The sequence below is a fragment of the Anser anser genome, assembly GCF_964211835.1.
Source record: "Anser anser genome assembly, chromosome: 8".
In the NCBI taxonomy this organism is placed as follows: domain Eukaryota; kingdom Metazoa; phylum Chordata; class Aves; order Anseriformes; family Anatidae; genus Anser; species Anser anser.
The window spans coordinates 318309-335210 of NC_139728.1; the positions used below are offsets into that span (position 1 = coordinate 318309).

At 37.9% G+C, this 16902-nt stretch overlaps 1 protein-coding gene across 5 annotated transcripts in view; it reads right to left on the minus strand.

Moving 5' to 3' along the window:
- The window catches only part of TGFBR3 (transforming growth factor beta receptor 3), a 124645-nt gene that overhangs the window by 30367 nt on the left and 77376 nt on the right, over positions 1-16902 (minus strand). For all 5 annotated transcript variants that reach the window (XM_083847453.1, XM_083847450.1, XM_083847454.1 and 2 more), the window contains 3 exons: positions 8677-8860; positions 2752-2920; positions 91-238 (listed from right to left, as the gene is read on the minus strand). In XM_083847453.1, the coding sequence (XP_083703579.1) occupies positions 91-238; positions 2752-2920; positions 8677-8860 (501 nt within the window). The remainder of the gene's footprint in view (positions 1-90; positions 239-2751; positions 2921-8676; positions 8861-16902) is intronic.

The window sequence follows — 16902 nt, forward strand, 5'->3', positions numbered from 1 at the left end:
CAATATAGGACAGTAATACATCATGTTCAAATAGATTCTATACTGCTGCAGCATGGTATATCTCAAAAAATAAAAGATGCCTTAACTTACAATCACTTCCAGCTTTCCCTGGACATCGTGTGACTTGATAACCCAATTGACAGATTTTTTACACTTGAGGATAAGTACGACGTCTCTGACAAGCTTGGCGCCTGGTTGAGATGGTTTAATGTCAACGATTATATCCACCTGGAAAGCACTGTGTGTGGAAAACAGAGAGAAAGTAAGACCAGAATGCCAGAAATTTTCAGCTATCAACCTTCTTCCAATCCATCATGTTTCCACTGTCTGGCCAGCTGATTAAAATGCTGGAGATTATCCCAGAAAACACAACATGTGCAAAACAGATTGTTATTCCACATACTCTTAAATGATTTTACATAACAATAGACACAACTACTCTTCAACTACTCTTTAGACAAATAATATTTTTTGTTTCTTTGTTTATGAGAAGTGTGCTACTCATTTCAGTTATTATTTGGAGCAGGGCAGTTTTATGAGTACCATTTTTGTTTTATACAGTAAATACTGTTTTCTTATTTCACTGCAGTGGTGCCTAAATACAGCTGTTTGAGTTTCTTCTGGGTATAACCATATTAAAACTCAAAACAATATTTTAAATAAGCAAAAATACAAATTAAGCAAGTTAATACCAAAAAATGCACTAATACTATATTAGCCAATGTCTCTGCCTTTGCAGTTAAATTGTGGAAATTACTTTGCATAGGATCTTGTGTGTGTTGAGGAATTAAGCCGTCGTATTTAGTTTCCAATACTTCTGGATATATACTCACTTCATAACGAAAAGAAAACAGATGTACAGCCTACTGATTGTTGGAAAATAAATGAACACTATCCAGATTTTCAAGACTTCAGTAAAAATAAGGAGGCAATAATATCTCATCATGCAAAATATTAACTCAGAAGAAAAACCTTTACTTCCAAATCATCTTATAGGGATACATGTCATAAGAATGTGCTCATCACCAAATACCATGTTTCAACTAATCTTCTGCATTAAGACTTTATATCTTGGGACCTTTTGTTTCATCTCCTGTAGTTTTACACATATTCAGCTCAGCTTCTGTACATTTCTACATGGATAAACTTTGTTAAGATAGTTGTGGATAATATTTATAACCAAGAATGAAGCAAGAAGAAACTTAACACCCTTAATGTCTTTTTTAAATTTTAATATTGTAACAATTAAACACTTTGCAGCATTATCATCTGAAAAACAAATTCCTATCATGCATGCTCAGCCAAAGTCAAAAGCCAAGAGGGATGAAGACATGGCTGTCATCATTGCATAACGCTACAAGGGACTTATTGTGACAGTGATGTTGATGCCAACCATCAGCTCTATCGAAGATGGGGCTGCTGCCCACTGCCATATACAGGCAAATGCTTTGGACTTTGCTACTCGCCTTCCAACACACCTCAGCACGTTCTTACTCTCCCAAGGTTGCTACACAAGAGAGCATTTTCAGGCTCTGGGTTTAGCATCTTGCAATGAGATAATTACCCTTCTTGCAAAGACCCCTCCTCCCACCTCCGACTCCCTGTGTGATTTCCTGATTAGGAATGGGATGTGCTCAAATGTAATGCATGAGGAGCAGAAGTGGACAATGCTGGAAAGCCAGTGCCTGCAGTAAGCAGACAGGATTTTAATTGTATCTCATCTCTGATGAAATTGTACTTTTCTTCTTTCTTCTTATAAGAAACAAAACCATGCAAGTTTCATGGCCAATTTCTGTTCTAGCAACTCAGCACTTATGAAAAGCTTTTTCAGGTGTGATCATCTGAAAGCAAACTCTAGGTCATGTGCTCCCACTAAGACCTAGGAGAGACAGGCAAAGGCTGAATGTTTTAAGTCATAACTCTGAAGTTTACAGTACCTTTGACAATTCAGATAACCCTAATAACACATACAGAGTTAAATAATTTCCCCTAACCACTACGCTTCACTATGGTGCTCAAGACCAGGTTGGACGAGACCCTGGGCAACCTGATCTAGCAGGTGGGATCCCCACCCATGGCAGGGACATTGGGAACTAGATGGTCCTTAAGGTCCATTCTAACCCAAGCCATTTTATGATATAATTCTGGGCTTATATTCATAAACTCAATCCTTTTTCTTACAGATTTTCATACAGATCATCAAGTTACCCCTTAAACTCAACTGGAAATGTTACAGAAAATTCTGGTATGATTCTGCAGACTAACTGTGGATCGTTTACCACAGATCACTTGTGACCTCTGGATCTCTGTTTGGGAAGCAGTGCCCTTGGCTTTGCTACCAGTCATCATTAGCTGTGACAGGACAAGATTACTTTTAACCCTTCTCTTACCTCCTCATACAGTGGGCTCATCTTAATCCCTGTCTGTAAGATTCTGTCCTTATTCATATTCCCTTATACACCTTAGCCTTGGAAAACTTCAGTCGACTGAGCAAAATTTCAGTCTGTGGGAAGGCAGGATATAGTCCATGAAAACTGTGCTCTACAGTATTGTCCAGAAAAATCCTGGAATCATGAAGCAGAATCCAAAATCTTTACATGCTGAAGAACTAGTTTCTACTTAAGGTAAAGTACTAAAGGCCAAGCTCTTCTTGTAATGATGAAATGACTACCTCCATTTGATATCCAACAGACAGATGGAATCCTTAGCTGTGATTTCAGACAGATTTAGTCAACTTAGAGGATACTTTACCTGTATGGATTGGAATTTGGAGTAATTAGCTCAATGATGTGAACTTCCCTTTCTTGGACTAAGTTAGACATAAGGCACCCCTCTGCCGTTTTTGGTTGTAGGTATCCCGCAAGGTAATTTAAAGAGAGAAAATTCTTTTCTATGTTGCACGAGGGAGGAAACACTTGATCTGGAGAAAAAGAAAAAAAAAAAGAAAGAAAAGCTTCATACATAAATATCAATTTACATTCATGTATGTATAGCATCTACTTCAGTGCAGCACTGTATTTTATGGCATAGATCTCTAGGCCAAAAGGTATATTTATTACCTATTATAAGTACTTAAGAGAAATCAACATAATGTTGAAAGGGAGATCACCATTGCAAAAACATAGCACACCTCTGATGTAATTTCTGTTAAATATTTAAATCTGTAGTTTAGAAGTACTCTGTCCCCCCCCAAGAAATCTGAAAACAATACTCAAGTATGTAAGCATTTTTCAAAATAAATAAAATATACTTAATTTGTTCTTTGCATATTTAATTACAAAAGAAATATTTTTTATCTCATAGAAAACATCTATGTTCAACTCCTCCCTTTAGAAAATGTTTTTTTTTCTTATTATAAACTTGCTGTTTTTAAAAGATCACAGAAAATATTTTCCATTTCTTTGCTCTGTATATTTTCCTACATTTCGTGCAGTCAAGAGTTAGTGTAGAAATACTACAGTTTTTTAGTGCAAGGAAAACTGAATGTAGCAAGATAATGATGACAAATTATTGATATAAAGGAAGTCTAATCATTATACCCATAACTGAAGTGGGGAAGTTCTATTGTATATAATCTCTTTTGGTTTTAACTACCTAGCTGATCACAAGCATTAATTACTATACAAAACAAAACAAAAAATAGTCATTTGGTATGAAGTTCTCAAGCACAGCCTATATTACTGCACCTCAAGAAGCAGTATATCCATTGAAAAATAAGAATACTTTGTATTTCTGAGATAGCTTTACATATGAATTATCACAATACACAGAAAGACTATGTATCATGCTCAAGACAAAGTCTTTTGAGAACAGAATTTCAAACAGTTGTGTCTTTGACCTTTGCTTGATAAAGGCAGCCTTCCTATTAAGAACAGTAGCAAGGTAGAAAAAAATTACAACAAACATAACACGTCGTGTATGTAAAGCTGTAGATGAACTCCTAGAAACTGAGCTGAGACCACTGTTTGCATTTGCTCTGTAAATTAGAGCCGAAACATCATTCCCGAAGTGCATTTACATGTGGTACACAACTTTTCAGAGAGACCTGGGACTTCCGTGACCCCAGCTACAATGGAAACAACTAGGAGAGTTTCTTCTCATCTTACACAGCATAGTCTTTGAATATTAACCTTGCTGTCTTTTGTATAGAACCTGTGAAAGATGTATGGGACTGTAACAATTCCTACTGCGCAAGGAAAGCACTCCTCTAACATCTGGTGTGTGCCCTGTCAGATTAGCCTCGAATGCAGCTGCAGTTTGCCAACTCCTCCCACAACAGCAGAGAATGGAAAGTAATCCCAAATGATCTATACTGAACTTGAATTTATATCTATCTACAGAGTTATACATACATAGATAATATGTATTTGCTTCTCAGTTGCTATGCTACAACTCAGGTCAAGCCATAAAATACTAGCCTCTAAGTAGTTTGGGGATAATTATCACAGGTGCTATCATTAGCCATTGCAAAGAGCTTGACTCCAGCTCCTGGCACTTCCACACAATGCCTCTGCAGCTCTCAAGGAACCCCTGCTCTCACCGCCACCAGCACTGAGACACCCCAGCCTGGGCTCCTGCTCGATAGCACGCTTTTCTTCTGCAGCTCATTTTAACTGTCACTGGCTACTTGACATACACACTTAGGTCCTCCCCACACACCTTTAACTAAATGTATTTAGTCTCGTGTCAGCTAGTTACCAAGATCTGGGTTGTAACAGAAAAGAAAAGGATATCCATTTCTATTTTCTTTGGTCACTACACTTTTTTTCTTCTTCTCTTTCTTCACTTCATATTTGTTTACTTACTTAAAAAAGGTACTGGAAGTGTCTGCAATCCATTAAAAAGCTTATTAAAACAGTCAAACAGCCAATTTGTGGGCCTTACACCTCTCTACTCTCAAAAGACTACCAATAAGTTCTCCTGGAGTAACATCAGGCAAGGCCCTGGCGAGCAGGCGCAGAAGCTGGGGAGCCCCCCCGGCCAGAAGGCAGGCGCTGCAGCTGTGTGCAGCTGCCAGCCCCTGCCTTTCCCTCCAGCGCTCACAGGCTGCTGCTCCAGTTAAGACTGTATTGAACACTGGGAGCTGTAGTTTCTGTGGGTAGCACTTCCATTTTAAAAAGGAGGACAGACACTGTCTGCTGTCTTCTGTACAAATTATGTGTCGCCCACGGGCTCTTGGCTAAATTGGGTACAGCTTGAGTATCCCAGCTTAAAAGATTTTGGTGCAAATGAGAGCTGCTAATCAGGTGTCACTCTCCAAGACAGGCGCCCTTGGCAACAACAGCTTAATTCAGCAATAAAAATCTCATCCAAGCAGAGCTTGGCTTTCAGAAGTGTAAGCTGGGGATGAGCAAGATGTCTGGGATTTTCGACTGCCACTCAAATGGCAGGGCTTTTTCATAGGCATTTTGCAGTTTACTGGCCCTTAGCGCTAAGGAGATCAGCATCTCAACCTTAAAATGGCACTGTGTTAAAAAAGGGAAGGTGTCTGCAGTCTTTGTAGGGAGGTTGGAAGCTCCTACTAGTCAGTACTCACCCTAGAGCAGCGAGCTGTACCAAGGAAGGACAGAACAAACTGCCAAAGCACAGCACAAAGCACTCACCTACAAGTATTAAACCCAGCAAGTCTGTGTGCAGGAAATGTGCAGTAGTGTGCACAGGGTGCAAATTCAGAGTCAGGACTGAAGCTTTAGCTTCTGCCAGGACAGGAGCACAGCGCTACAGTTTGTAAACAGATTGCACATGGAGTATTTTTCAGCGTGTTATTGTTATGGTTGACTTTTTTCTTATTTAGAAATGTGTTGAAAATAATCTCCCTCCAGGCTAGCACAGCTGCCCTGGACTTAGATTGGTGGTACTGGATGCATTAGGTAACGTTTAGCTAACTGATAAGTCTTCCTGACCTGTATAATCATATCTTATTGAGGCATGAGGAATGAACTGACTTTTCTACTGAAAAATGTGTACTTATATGACTTTCACTATGAGCAGTCCAGCTTTGTAGAATCTAATAGCAATTACCGTGGCTATCACTTAGCCACCTCCTTTACTACACAGATCAAAGCAAGAATGAGACCCTCACTTCATATGCCTACTGGCTCAAACCCCTCTTTCCAGCCTGTTGGTTTTCATTGTGCTCACCATCTCTGCGCAGTGTTTGACCAGCCACGCTCGTGCTCTTGATGGACACTATCAACAAGATTCAGATGCATCTGGCTCTCATTCAGTTTTGATAGGCTTCCACCACATACTCAGCTCCCTTTCAGTTGTAGCTTCAAAACTGATTTCAGGGACTCAGAGCATCAGAAGCAGTTTTATTCTATGAAATATCATCCTTCTTCAGATTTTTCTTTGTCCTCTGTCTTGCATTTTCTTTTTGCTTTATTCAGCTAAAGCCTCAGCATATAAAATGTTAGATCTTCCAGTTTCAGATTTTTCTAACTTGAGTAAATACAAAATGTAGATAATTAAATGAATACTGCCATTAAAATCTGTATCAGTCATATGTATCAGCAGGGAATGATTTCATGCAACCTCCTATAAATTACAAGTACCACTAGCTGTGATTCACAGACTAGCAGCTGAGGGTACCTGACTGAAGCACTTGAGTGGTGTGATTTTTGTAGGAAAGGCTTGAAGTGTCCATCAGCATACACTGTTGTTTGTGTAATTCTGTTGTTTATTCTGCAGAGAAGAACAGGTCCACGTCCCCTGTGTTTTTCACAGAACTTCTTGAACGACTGCTGCAGTTCAAGAATTGACCCTCTCCCCACCCCTGAACACATGCGTAATTCCCCCACATGCACACACTCATATTAATTCTTCTGCCAAGAATTTAAATCAAAATCAAATATGGCTACAGTTGAGCTAGTTTGTAGAAGTCTTCTCAGAAACTGTCTATTTTGGTTGCTTGCCAAGTTCCATTTTGTGTACTTACTCGTAATTAAATTGTGTGTTAATACATTCTAAAGATAATGCAAAACTCACAGATATTCAGCTACTTTGACTGGAGATGTGCAAATCAACAAACTATTTAATCTGTTTTTTGACATATCTAATTAAATGTTCATCCCTGTAACACAGAGACCACTACTCCCATATAAATGTTCCAAGAGCACTTTAATAAGCTAATAAATGTATTTCTGAATGATCTTCTGGCATTAAAATACAAGATTGGTGCCAAGTAGAACAAAAACCACACAGGGGAATCCTGTACAAATTTGGTAGGTTTTTGGACAAAACCAACACAGCCATGTTCCAATTTTGGGGGACAAGCCTCATGCTTCAGAAAATCAAATGATTACATGCAGGTAGTTACAAATAAAGTTTTCTCCACAGAAGGTTTTTTGGTTGGTTGCTTGCTTGCTTTCTTGTTGGTGGTTTTGTTTGTTTGTTTTGGTAGCCAATTAGTTCAGCTATGCAGGAGTCTCTCTATAAAAATTGCTGAAGGGCTACTAAATTAGACTAGGCCACTGGCGCTAGTAAATGCTGAGCTCCCCAGTATTTGTTGGGTGTTGCCAAAATGTTCTACTCATTTCTACTATTTCAAAATAGCTGGTCCCCTAGTTGCAAAACAGTTCAGAACAGTTCTACTTCACTTCTACCAGTCTTTACTCCTGAAGATAACATCTTCAGAGGTCCAGAAAGATCACTGAAACAGACCATTAAGTAACAATCACTAAAATCTTAAAACATGCCATACCTGCAATAAAGCAAAGTTCAACCCTCATCATCCTGTGCTATAAGGAAAGTCTGCTCTCCCTGATATATTCCTTTTGCTAACTATGTATTTCCCAGAAAACAAACTTGAATAGAGAAATGTATAAAACTCTCCTGAACTGACACTCTTGCTCCAAGACCATAGCGAAGAGAAGAGCCATGTGTTAGTTATCCATGGCTTAAGAACAGCTCAGGTGCAAGTACCCTGCAGACAATATATTATGTGACCAGCAGCCAGATGAGGGTAAGCATGAGCCAGAAGGTAATGCACAGACCCATACTTTATATTGCTCAGCTACACAGCTACAGCCAAACCCCTACCCTAATATGGGCCTGTGAATCCCTGAGGAGTTGGAGTCCTCTCCCAACTCCCCTTAGCCATCTGATGAATTTGGCATGCAGCTTACAGGGACAGGAAACCTTGCTCCTTGGGGTGAAAATACACAGGGACATCAGAATGGGGCAACTTACCTTCATGAGGAAGACAGTAATTCTTTGCTCAAAATACTCTGGATCCTTATACAAGGGTATACTGAAAAAAATTTAGCTCAGGTCTTTCTAGAAATAGCCCCCTACCTCAGGTTCTCCACTTCAGTTCTTTATGTGAAGGCATACAAACAATCACCATGAGTAGTTTATTCCTTTTAAAAGGTGAAGATTAGATTCCTGTAAGATTCTAGCTAATGATTTTGCATCTGTATTTATGAACATACAATTATGACACCAGAATCCATTAAAAGCTATCTAAATCCAAGGTCTGGTCTTTAGACTTGCTGATATTTCTCTGCCTTTCCCTTTCATAACATATCTTTTGGGAAGTGAGAGGTATGCTTAATGATCAGAATATTAAAAAAAAGCTAAATACTACTACAATGAGACATTCTGAACATTTAAAAGTATCAATTGATGCTGTTGTTCGTTTGTGCTGTTTTGTTGTTGTTTTTGTTTTGATTTTACCTTCTCCTACTTTAATATAGATGTTTCTTGATATTTTGAGTTCGGTGAAAGATGTAACTGCTCCATATTCCTTCTGGGCCCACTGTAGCAGATATTCATTTTTCCCAGGAAAAAGCTTTTCTTCTGTTTCTGCTGACAAAGAGAAATTTCCCTTCTCAAACTGAACAACAGAACCTAAAGACACCTGATGGGAATAAAAACATATTTTTAATATGGTATATTTATCTGTACAGACAGGTAGCCTGTTAAAGCAATGTAATCTGGCACACCCACATGTATTTACCGCAATTACAGCTTGCTTCCAACACTGCCTAAACTTCATATGTTTTAAGATCTGCATAATGATTCTTTTTTGGATTTTTTTTTTAAAGTGGCTGTTTTAAACAGCAGTGTTCCCAACCTATCAGCCTGGCTGGGTTGCACAAGGCAGCTGAATAAACGGGGGCTCTGAACTGCTCAGATGTTGTGCTGCTGACAAAAGTGGTGCAACAATGCTGCAAGAGGAAGGGCTGGAAGACAACAGGGAAAACATGAGGGAGTAAGACCAACATGGTCCAAGTAACTGAAGGGAGAGATATGAAGCTCAATAAACCTAGGAACTACTGAAGTAAGTCACTCCCAAATCAGAAAGAATGAGTTCAAGCTCAGCAAAAAGACCAATGGAGAGAGAGAGAAAGAAAAGAGAAAGGCCATGAAAAGGAAATATTTACTGTTGTTTTACTTACAGTAAGAGAAAAATACGTTTTGAGCTAGCACAAAGCAAATGACTTGCATCTTTAGAAAAATCATTATAAATAGATCATATTAACTTAGGTCTTGACCAGAAGTACTAAAATATTGCTTTTAATATATTAGGTCTTGCACCAGAGTACAAGTGAGAAAGAAACCTGGAGCAAGAGAATATACTCACTCTAATACATACTGCTGCAATATCAGGTGTTCCAGGATCCCAGACTACCTTTCTACTAAACCAGACTTCTTTGGTGGAAAAACATATTTTTTCCTTTAACTGAAAATCCAAAACTACAAATGGTAATGATTGGAAGAGTGAAAAATACATCATAACAATTTCCAACCCATTCTGAGAACTATTTACAAGCTATAGCAGCATAATGGTAATAAGTAAAAACCTTGTAAAAACCACAATATATCAACAACATTTATTTAAACAGATTATCTGGAGTCAGGTTCCAATTAGATAAAATTAACTAACATCAATCAACCATTATCTTCCCTGGAGCTACTGTTTACTTCACAGCACCATTTCCTTATGTCCTCTATCAGTTTGTTTAGTACATACAAATATTTGTCAAAGTAGACATATAAATTACGCCCTTTGGCACGTGGAATTTCAGAAGTTCTTCTCCATGCCTCCAGCTATTATGTTAGCATTTATTATGCACATATCACATACTCTCTTCTCTAAGAGAAGACCCATGTAATTCAGAGTTCAATTTGATCAAGCCTGTCATAAAAAAACAGCTCAGGAGTCCTTTATGCTTTTGCCAGAATAGTTTTCAAAGTTTAAATTAACATCTTTTCCAATTCTGAATGATCTTCCTTAATTGTTGTTTTTCATACGACTACCAGAAAATATTTCTTTTAAATTAAAAAAAAAAAGGTCTTTATTCAGTGTAACACAGAATATACCACATTACTATACTTCCCAAATAAGAAACAAAACTCTGCTATAAAAGAAAATCCAGAATTTTCTAGGAAACCTTCCTACAACATCAGGAAAATATAGAAACACATTTATCTTTAAAAAGTAGTATTTAGCAAATAGCGTTCACTTTGTAATTCCACTACGTAGAAGCAGATACACCATGGATTGATTTTGTGGGGCATCTCTACAATGCTCCTAACATCAGATTTTATATTGTGCACAGCCTTGTAGGATGAAGAATATTCTAACAGCACAAGACAGGTCATGCAGACAGTGCTTACACAGCACCTCTTAGCTATGGCATCTTTTGTATCCAAGACAAATGGACACCTTTGTAGACCCCTAGCCTATCAAGAAAAAAAAAAATATCGTGCATAAAGATTGGAGGATTTAAGGGGCTTAATCAGTTATTATTTTGCAAGGATACTGAATAAATGCTGGCAATCCACTCTCAGGAACCAAAACTCCTTAACTACCTCAAAATAGTACAATGCATCTAAGAACTACAGCAATTGCTTATCATTTATACTATTTCATAATGTCTCTAGTATTTTTCATGATCAGTATCAGTGAAAAGAATTATCAGCATAACCTTTTAAGACACTTGAGAAAAACTGAGAGGAAATATTAATACTTCTAAATATTGATTAAAAATTATTGATTATTTGCTTGCAATAACACATTTTCACTGCAATTTCTATTTAGTACTTAAATGCCTGTTAACAACAGGCTTATTCCTCAGAAAACACTTGGTTTTCAATTTATTATTAATTCAAACTTGAAATCATTTTGCATCCTTCTGTTGCATGACAAATGTCTTCCTGTAGGACAGGTTCTATCAATGTACCCCAAAGTTTTTGAGTCTTAATAGGGAGGAACTGACAGACAGAAAGCAGAATCATCAAAAAGTCTGGCACAAATATCCTCAACTGATGATCATACAGTAAAATCTTTAAGTAAACACAAACCTTATCATCATTCATTTTTTAATCACATACTGAAGTCTATTAGAAATGGTGGTTCCACTACCATGTTTTTAAAAGGAGTGCCGAGTTCTGCTGTTCCTGCCAATGTTAGGATTTTTACTACATGGACCTAAGGCAAGGTTAAGTGAGCCAAGGACGTTATTTTTTCTGGAAAGAATTCAACAGACTCTTCCAAAAAAGGCAACCGTCACTGTTTCAACACCTGCCTTGAACATTAACTACTTACTCTTCAGAACAAACCAAAAGCTGCTCTCTTTGAAGTACTTAGGACATGTCAGTCTGAGGATTCAAACCAAAGAATGTTTTATATATTTAGGAATATGTCAACAAATTTTATATGAACACTCACTACACAGCCTACCGGGTAATTAAGAAACTGCTGCCACAGGCACTCTGTCTCCTTACTTCATCTTCTTCAGTGGTTACTTTCAGAGGTTGCAGAGTGGAAAATGTGCCCCAGCTCTATTTCTTCCTGTTGTTGTGAGGACATTAAAGATGACAGCACCAGAAACATCCCCTGCTGCTGAGGTCATCTACATGCCTTGCCACATTTCTGAGGCTAAATGAGGAACTTCCAGGCCTGACAGGGAAAATCAGTTTGCAGGCCCAAAAGATACCAACCACAGATAGCAACCACAGTGAGGAATGCAGTTCAAAAGGCCCTGCAGTCAGAGGGACCACGGATCAAGTGCAGTATCGTGCAAATCTGTAACCAAAATCTGAGAGTTCCACCAAGGAACAAAACATTGTTTAGGAACATATTTTGATTACATACACTACTACCCACTGCTGACCACTGGAGGAAACAGGGGTTGCAATTTTCTTTGCACGGTACAGAAACAAGGAAACTTATATTCCCATCCTGAGGAAAAACAAACAAAAAACCTTTATACATCTCTTAGGAAAACTTTCTGGTCTCACAAAAATTGCTCTTGCAATTCTTCCATGGTACTTCAGGACATCAGCTACCTGGCATAAGTGCTAAATTGTGCAAGTTTCTGTTCCTTAGAAGGATCATGTCTCAGAAGCAACCTTAAGTCGCCTCAAATATATACACTGGTGAGCATGAGCACTGCACACACTCAAAATAGCATCTTCTGTTTCTTATTTCACCTATTTCCTTCTCCCTTTTTAAACCTTTATTGCTTTCTTTTTTTTTTTTCTTTGAACCTGATCCATGGGGGATATTTATTTTGTTTGCTTTATGACATTTTAAGCATTTAATGTAGCTGTAATTCAGAACACCCAAGTAGGAAGCAAGCTCGTAATTTAGCCTTAAGAGACAGGTAGGCACCTTTGGGAGATGACTCAGAATACAAAGTTTAGTCTGCAGCATGAATCAATCCCTCCCCTCACAGAAACAGCCCCTCCAGCCCAAGTGACAAAGCCATCATAATGTAGAGAATGAGAGAAACAAATCAGAAGGAAAGCAGCACCCTTCATATTTTTATATAGTGTCAGACCTGTGACAGAACAAGTAGGAAAGAAGTAAATCTGCTCAGAATAAAATTAAATAACTTGAACCAACTTTCAGAGCAGCCCACATAGAGTTGAGACTCAGCCAGTGTTTTTTGATAACGTATTTTGATGGGCTTTGGTCCCCTTATAGAAAAAAAGTGAAGCCATGAACGGAGAAATACCAGGTACTCTGAAACTCAAAAATACTTCCTTTATTGTTCAAAAAGTCGCATGCAGCATAATCACCAAGAGAACAATTCTCTTTGGTAACAAGCTAAGAGACATGCTGCTCTTGAAATAAAATGCGACAAACATGCTGCACATTTGTGAATCATCTATCAGCTTTCATATTCCCTACCAGCCACAAAAATAAGATGCTTTCAGGCAGTAGTATATTTTTTCATTTTCAGTTTAGTGTTCATTTTTCATTTTCAGTTCAGTGTTCTCAAGACCACTTACAGTCATCACAAAATTCCGCTTTGATTTTTCAAATTTTTTAAAACATACATGTTAAAGAATCAGCAGTATCTTATCTACATATTTTAATTCTGCTTACTAGGAGATGCTGACTTCACCAACTACCACAGATCTTGATAGGAATTAAGGCTGCTCAACTCTTTCTCGGGATGAACACAGAACCTTGTGGGATCGCTCATGCACATTTAAATGCATCTAGAAAGAAAATCCTGGGATTTTCCATCGAAGTTGAAACCATGTCAAAGCAAGTACAACTTTCAAAACACCCATGGGAACAGTTACTAGAATGATAAAAAAGGAAAAAAAAATCACATGAAAGGGAAATCTATCTGCAAAATTTAGGGCTCAGCAGGAGTTTATTAATCGTACACAGGTAATTGTTCACTCACCTGACATTAATCTAACATCATCTTAATAGATGCAATTCATTGAGTTGGTCTGAACAAAATAAGGCAGCAGAAGCTTTTTCAAGAATTCTGTTTCAAGTTAGACTCAATTTAGTGGAAGGAGAGAAGGGGAGAATTAAAGCATATCTATGCAACTGCAGCTATAGTTTCCACTGGAATCAATGACTCAGTAACATGACCTGTTGTGATTTATCTCCTCCACATCACTAACACCAGCAGTCTGCCAAACTCTCCTGCTTGCTTCTGTAAACTTCCACTAGCTAAATCCCCCATTTACTGAAGCAAGTGAAGACAGGATGGTGCCATGACAGTACAGAAGAGACAAGACCAGCACAGATACCTGCTCCAGACACTTCAGCCTAGGTCTGGGAACACACTCCGGTCTCTAAATGCCAGAATATTATTTCTTTCCTTACTCTTGCAACTTGGTTTAACATAAAGTGATGAAGCCTAACTTTTGAAAGATGGCTTAAATCACCTGGGACAGGAGAGGATCTAACATGAGCTATGTGATATACTCAGCAAACCAAGGTCCAAAAAAAAGTGCAGGGCTTAAGCATCCTGTGAAAGGAGAAACTAAGGCACACAGACCCGTCTTGCTTCTGAAATTTACCAGCAAATTGGGAATTTTGAAATACTTCTGCCCAAATAAAAGTGCTTTGCACTGAAAGCAGAAGACACTTCTGTATCGTAAAAGTTCCCGGTTCTGGGACATCACACTACCACCTATACTTTTTTGCCTTTAACTACGTATCACTTCAGAAGCAAAAAATTCCATTTCTATTCTGTAACACCTTCATGAAGCAAGCTTTGAATAAAAAAAAAATAATAAAAATCTAAGTATTAAAAAGATGCCTTACTAGGGTTATTGTGCTCTTAAATTTGTTTTTACTGAATGCAGCCAAAGCATCACTTTTGAACATGTATTTACCACCCTGTCATTTCCTGCGATCCCTGCTGACAAAATCCTTCCAATCAATTGCGAAGAACAGAAGAACCACCACATGTAGCCTGAGGTCCCCCTGATGTATCTGGGAGTTAACCAGTTATACAGACTAGAAAAGCAGCATTCTGTAAGGGGGTGAATCAGGCCACATGACAAAGTCTCTAGGGAAAGTTACTATTATGAAAAGCACAATAACACTTACTGTTAACTAAACACTGTTTTTAATTAGACAAATAATGTTATTTTCCCATTCTTTCAAAAGGCAAGGAAACGGTGTGAGGAAGAGAAGGGGGAATATGAGCTCTGCCAAATGGAAAAGGGCAACTATGGAATTATTTCCAGCTTCCGAGTAGAAGAATGATGAAGATTTAAGCAAAAAAACAAACCCAAGATTCTACAGAAATATAAATGTCCTTTTAAATTCCTCTTCACACTGTTACACAACACTGAAAATCTACAGCACTTTACTTTGAATAGTGAAAGGTCACTATTTATACCAAATTTATCACTAGTCATGCATTTCCTATCCTCCCTCACTCTTCTCCTAGCAGAGCACTCTGTTCACATCTGGGTCTGTTTAACAAGTGATTGGAAATTTAGCCTCCTGATTTCCCGTTAAATACTAGGCACAGGAAAACAAATAGCACTTGTTTTTCAGTGAGTTTTGTCAGTCATCCAAAATCTAGTGCAAACCATAGAGCAGCCTTTGGTTTGGTGGCAAAGACCCAAAATATGTGAACCATATTTTCATGAAGTAAAAGGAATAAACCAGCTATTGGATGAAATAATAAGAACATAGCTTTTTTCTTCTTAGAAATACACAAATTGCTAATAATTAAGGTCTTAATTCTATCACTTATTTTTCCTTACAGCTTTTCTTCTTTCTTTTCAAATCTCAAGACAAGAGCCCACGATCTGGTTTTGTATTTATTATCACTACTGTTGTTTCCCCCCCATTTTACAAACTTAACACATATTCAGACCTTTTGAAGGGGATCTTCTGAGTAAGGTTATTTGCTTGTTAAGTGTTTTTGCACCTGTAACTTACTCATTCAATTGCCTGAATAACCAACACAGAGAAAGAGCTGAAGCATCACATTTGTAAGCAAACATTATAAACAATCACATATGTGTATATATATATATATTTATATATATATAATCTATTGTAAAAGTGATTTCTATCGGGAAATCAAAAAGGATTGGGTCCATTTTTTCCACTGATTTTATTCTCACTATTTTCACTTGCTCAGCAAAGATATTCCTAGGCTATAAAAGCAATTGAGAAAGTTACCAAATCTAAAGAAAGAAAACACTAGTGAGCAGCATCTGTAAAACCCTCTTTCTGGGCAGCTTCATAAACCTTTTGGTTTTCTGCCAAGACATGTTCTCAATGAACTGCTTTTAGGGAAGGAAAGAAGTAAGGACTTGAGGGGAAGAAAGGAAATTATTTTGTTATACAGAAATTTAAGAGTGTGGCGATGGCAGAGGTCTACTAAGGTTTTTCTCCAAGATTGACCTGTAAGAGGATCACAGGTAAAAGTACTTTCTGCAGGTGTTGCCTAGCTTATGTAAAATTGAGAGCTGTTATAATCTAACCAAGCTAATCCCCAGTGAGGATGTACTTCCCACTCCATCCCACTGACCCTTTCTGATATAGTTTTGGCATTTACTTCCTGCCGAGAAAAAGAATTATTTAGCACAGGTGCTAAATATTCCCCTTGCTGAACTGAGTAGACATTCCCATCTATGCGCTGCTCTTCCTTGAGGGGGCTGGTGGTCCAGCCCTGAAAATCTTCTGTTGAAGATTTTCTCTTCAACAGAAAATGCCCAATCCCCAAACTGTTGAGTTTTTGTGACATGTAAACAATAATCCAATCAGTAATATGACTAAATACAACATTAATTGAAGTGAAGATTTTCAATTACTTATGTTGGGCAGAGTTCAAGCACTAAGCCAGTGCCTGAACCCAGTTTTAGGTGTTTTCAGATTGAAATACCATGATGCTTAGGTATGTTTATATTTTAACATGGTCAGAATAAACTCAGGACTTTCTGTACTAAAATCACAATAATTTTCCCAGCACCACCTACTTAACCCATCAAGATTATATATAATTCATGTAGACTCTTTGAAAATAATCCTGTGTATGCTAGATGCAGCATTAACACCATACTGTGTAGTCACCATACATTTACTTTCTGTAACTCACATAGAAATTTGCCTTTTTTGACACTCCCACAACTTCAATAATTACTCTCCATCCTGCTGTTCTTTCCCGGTTA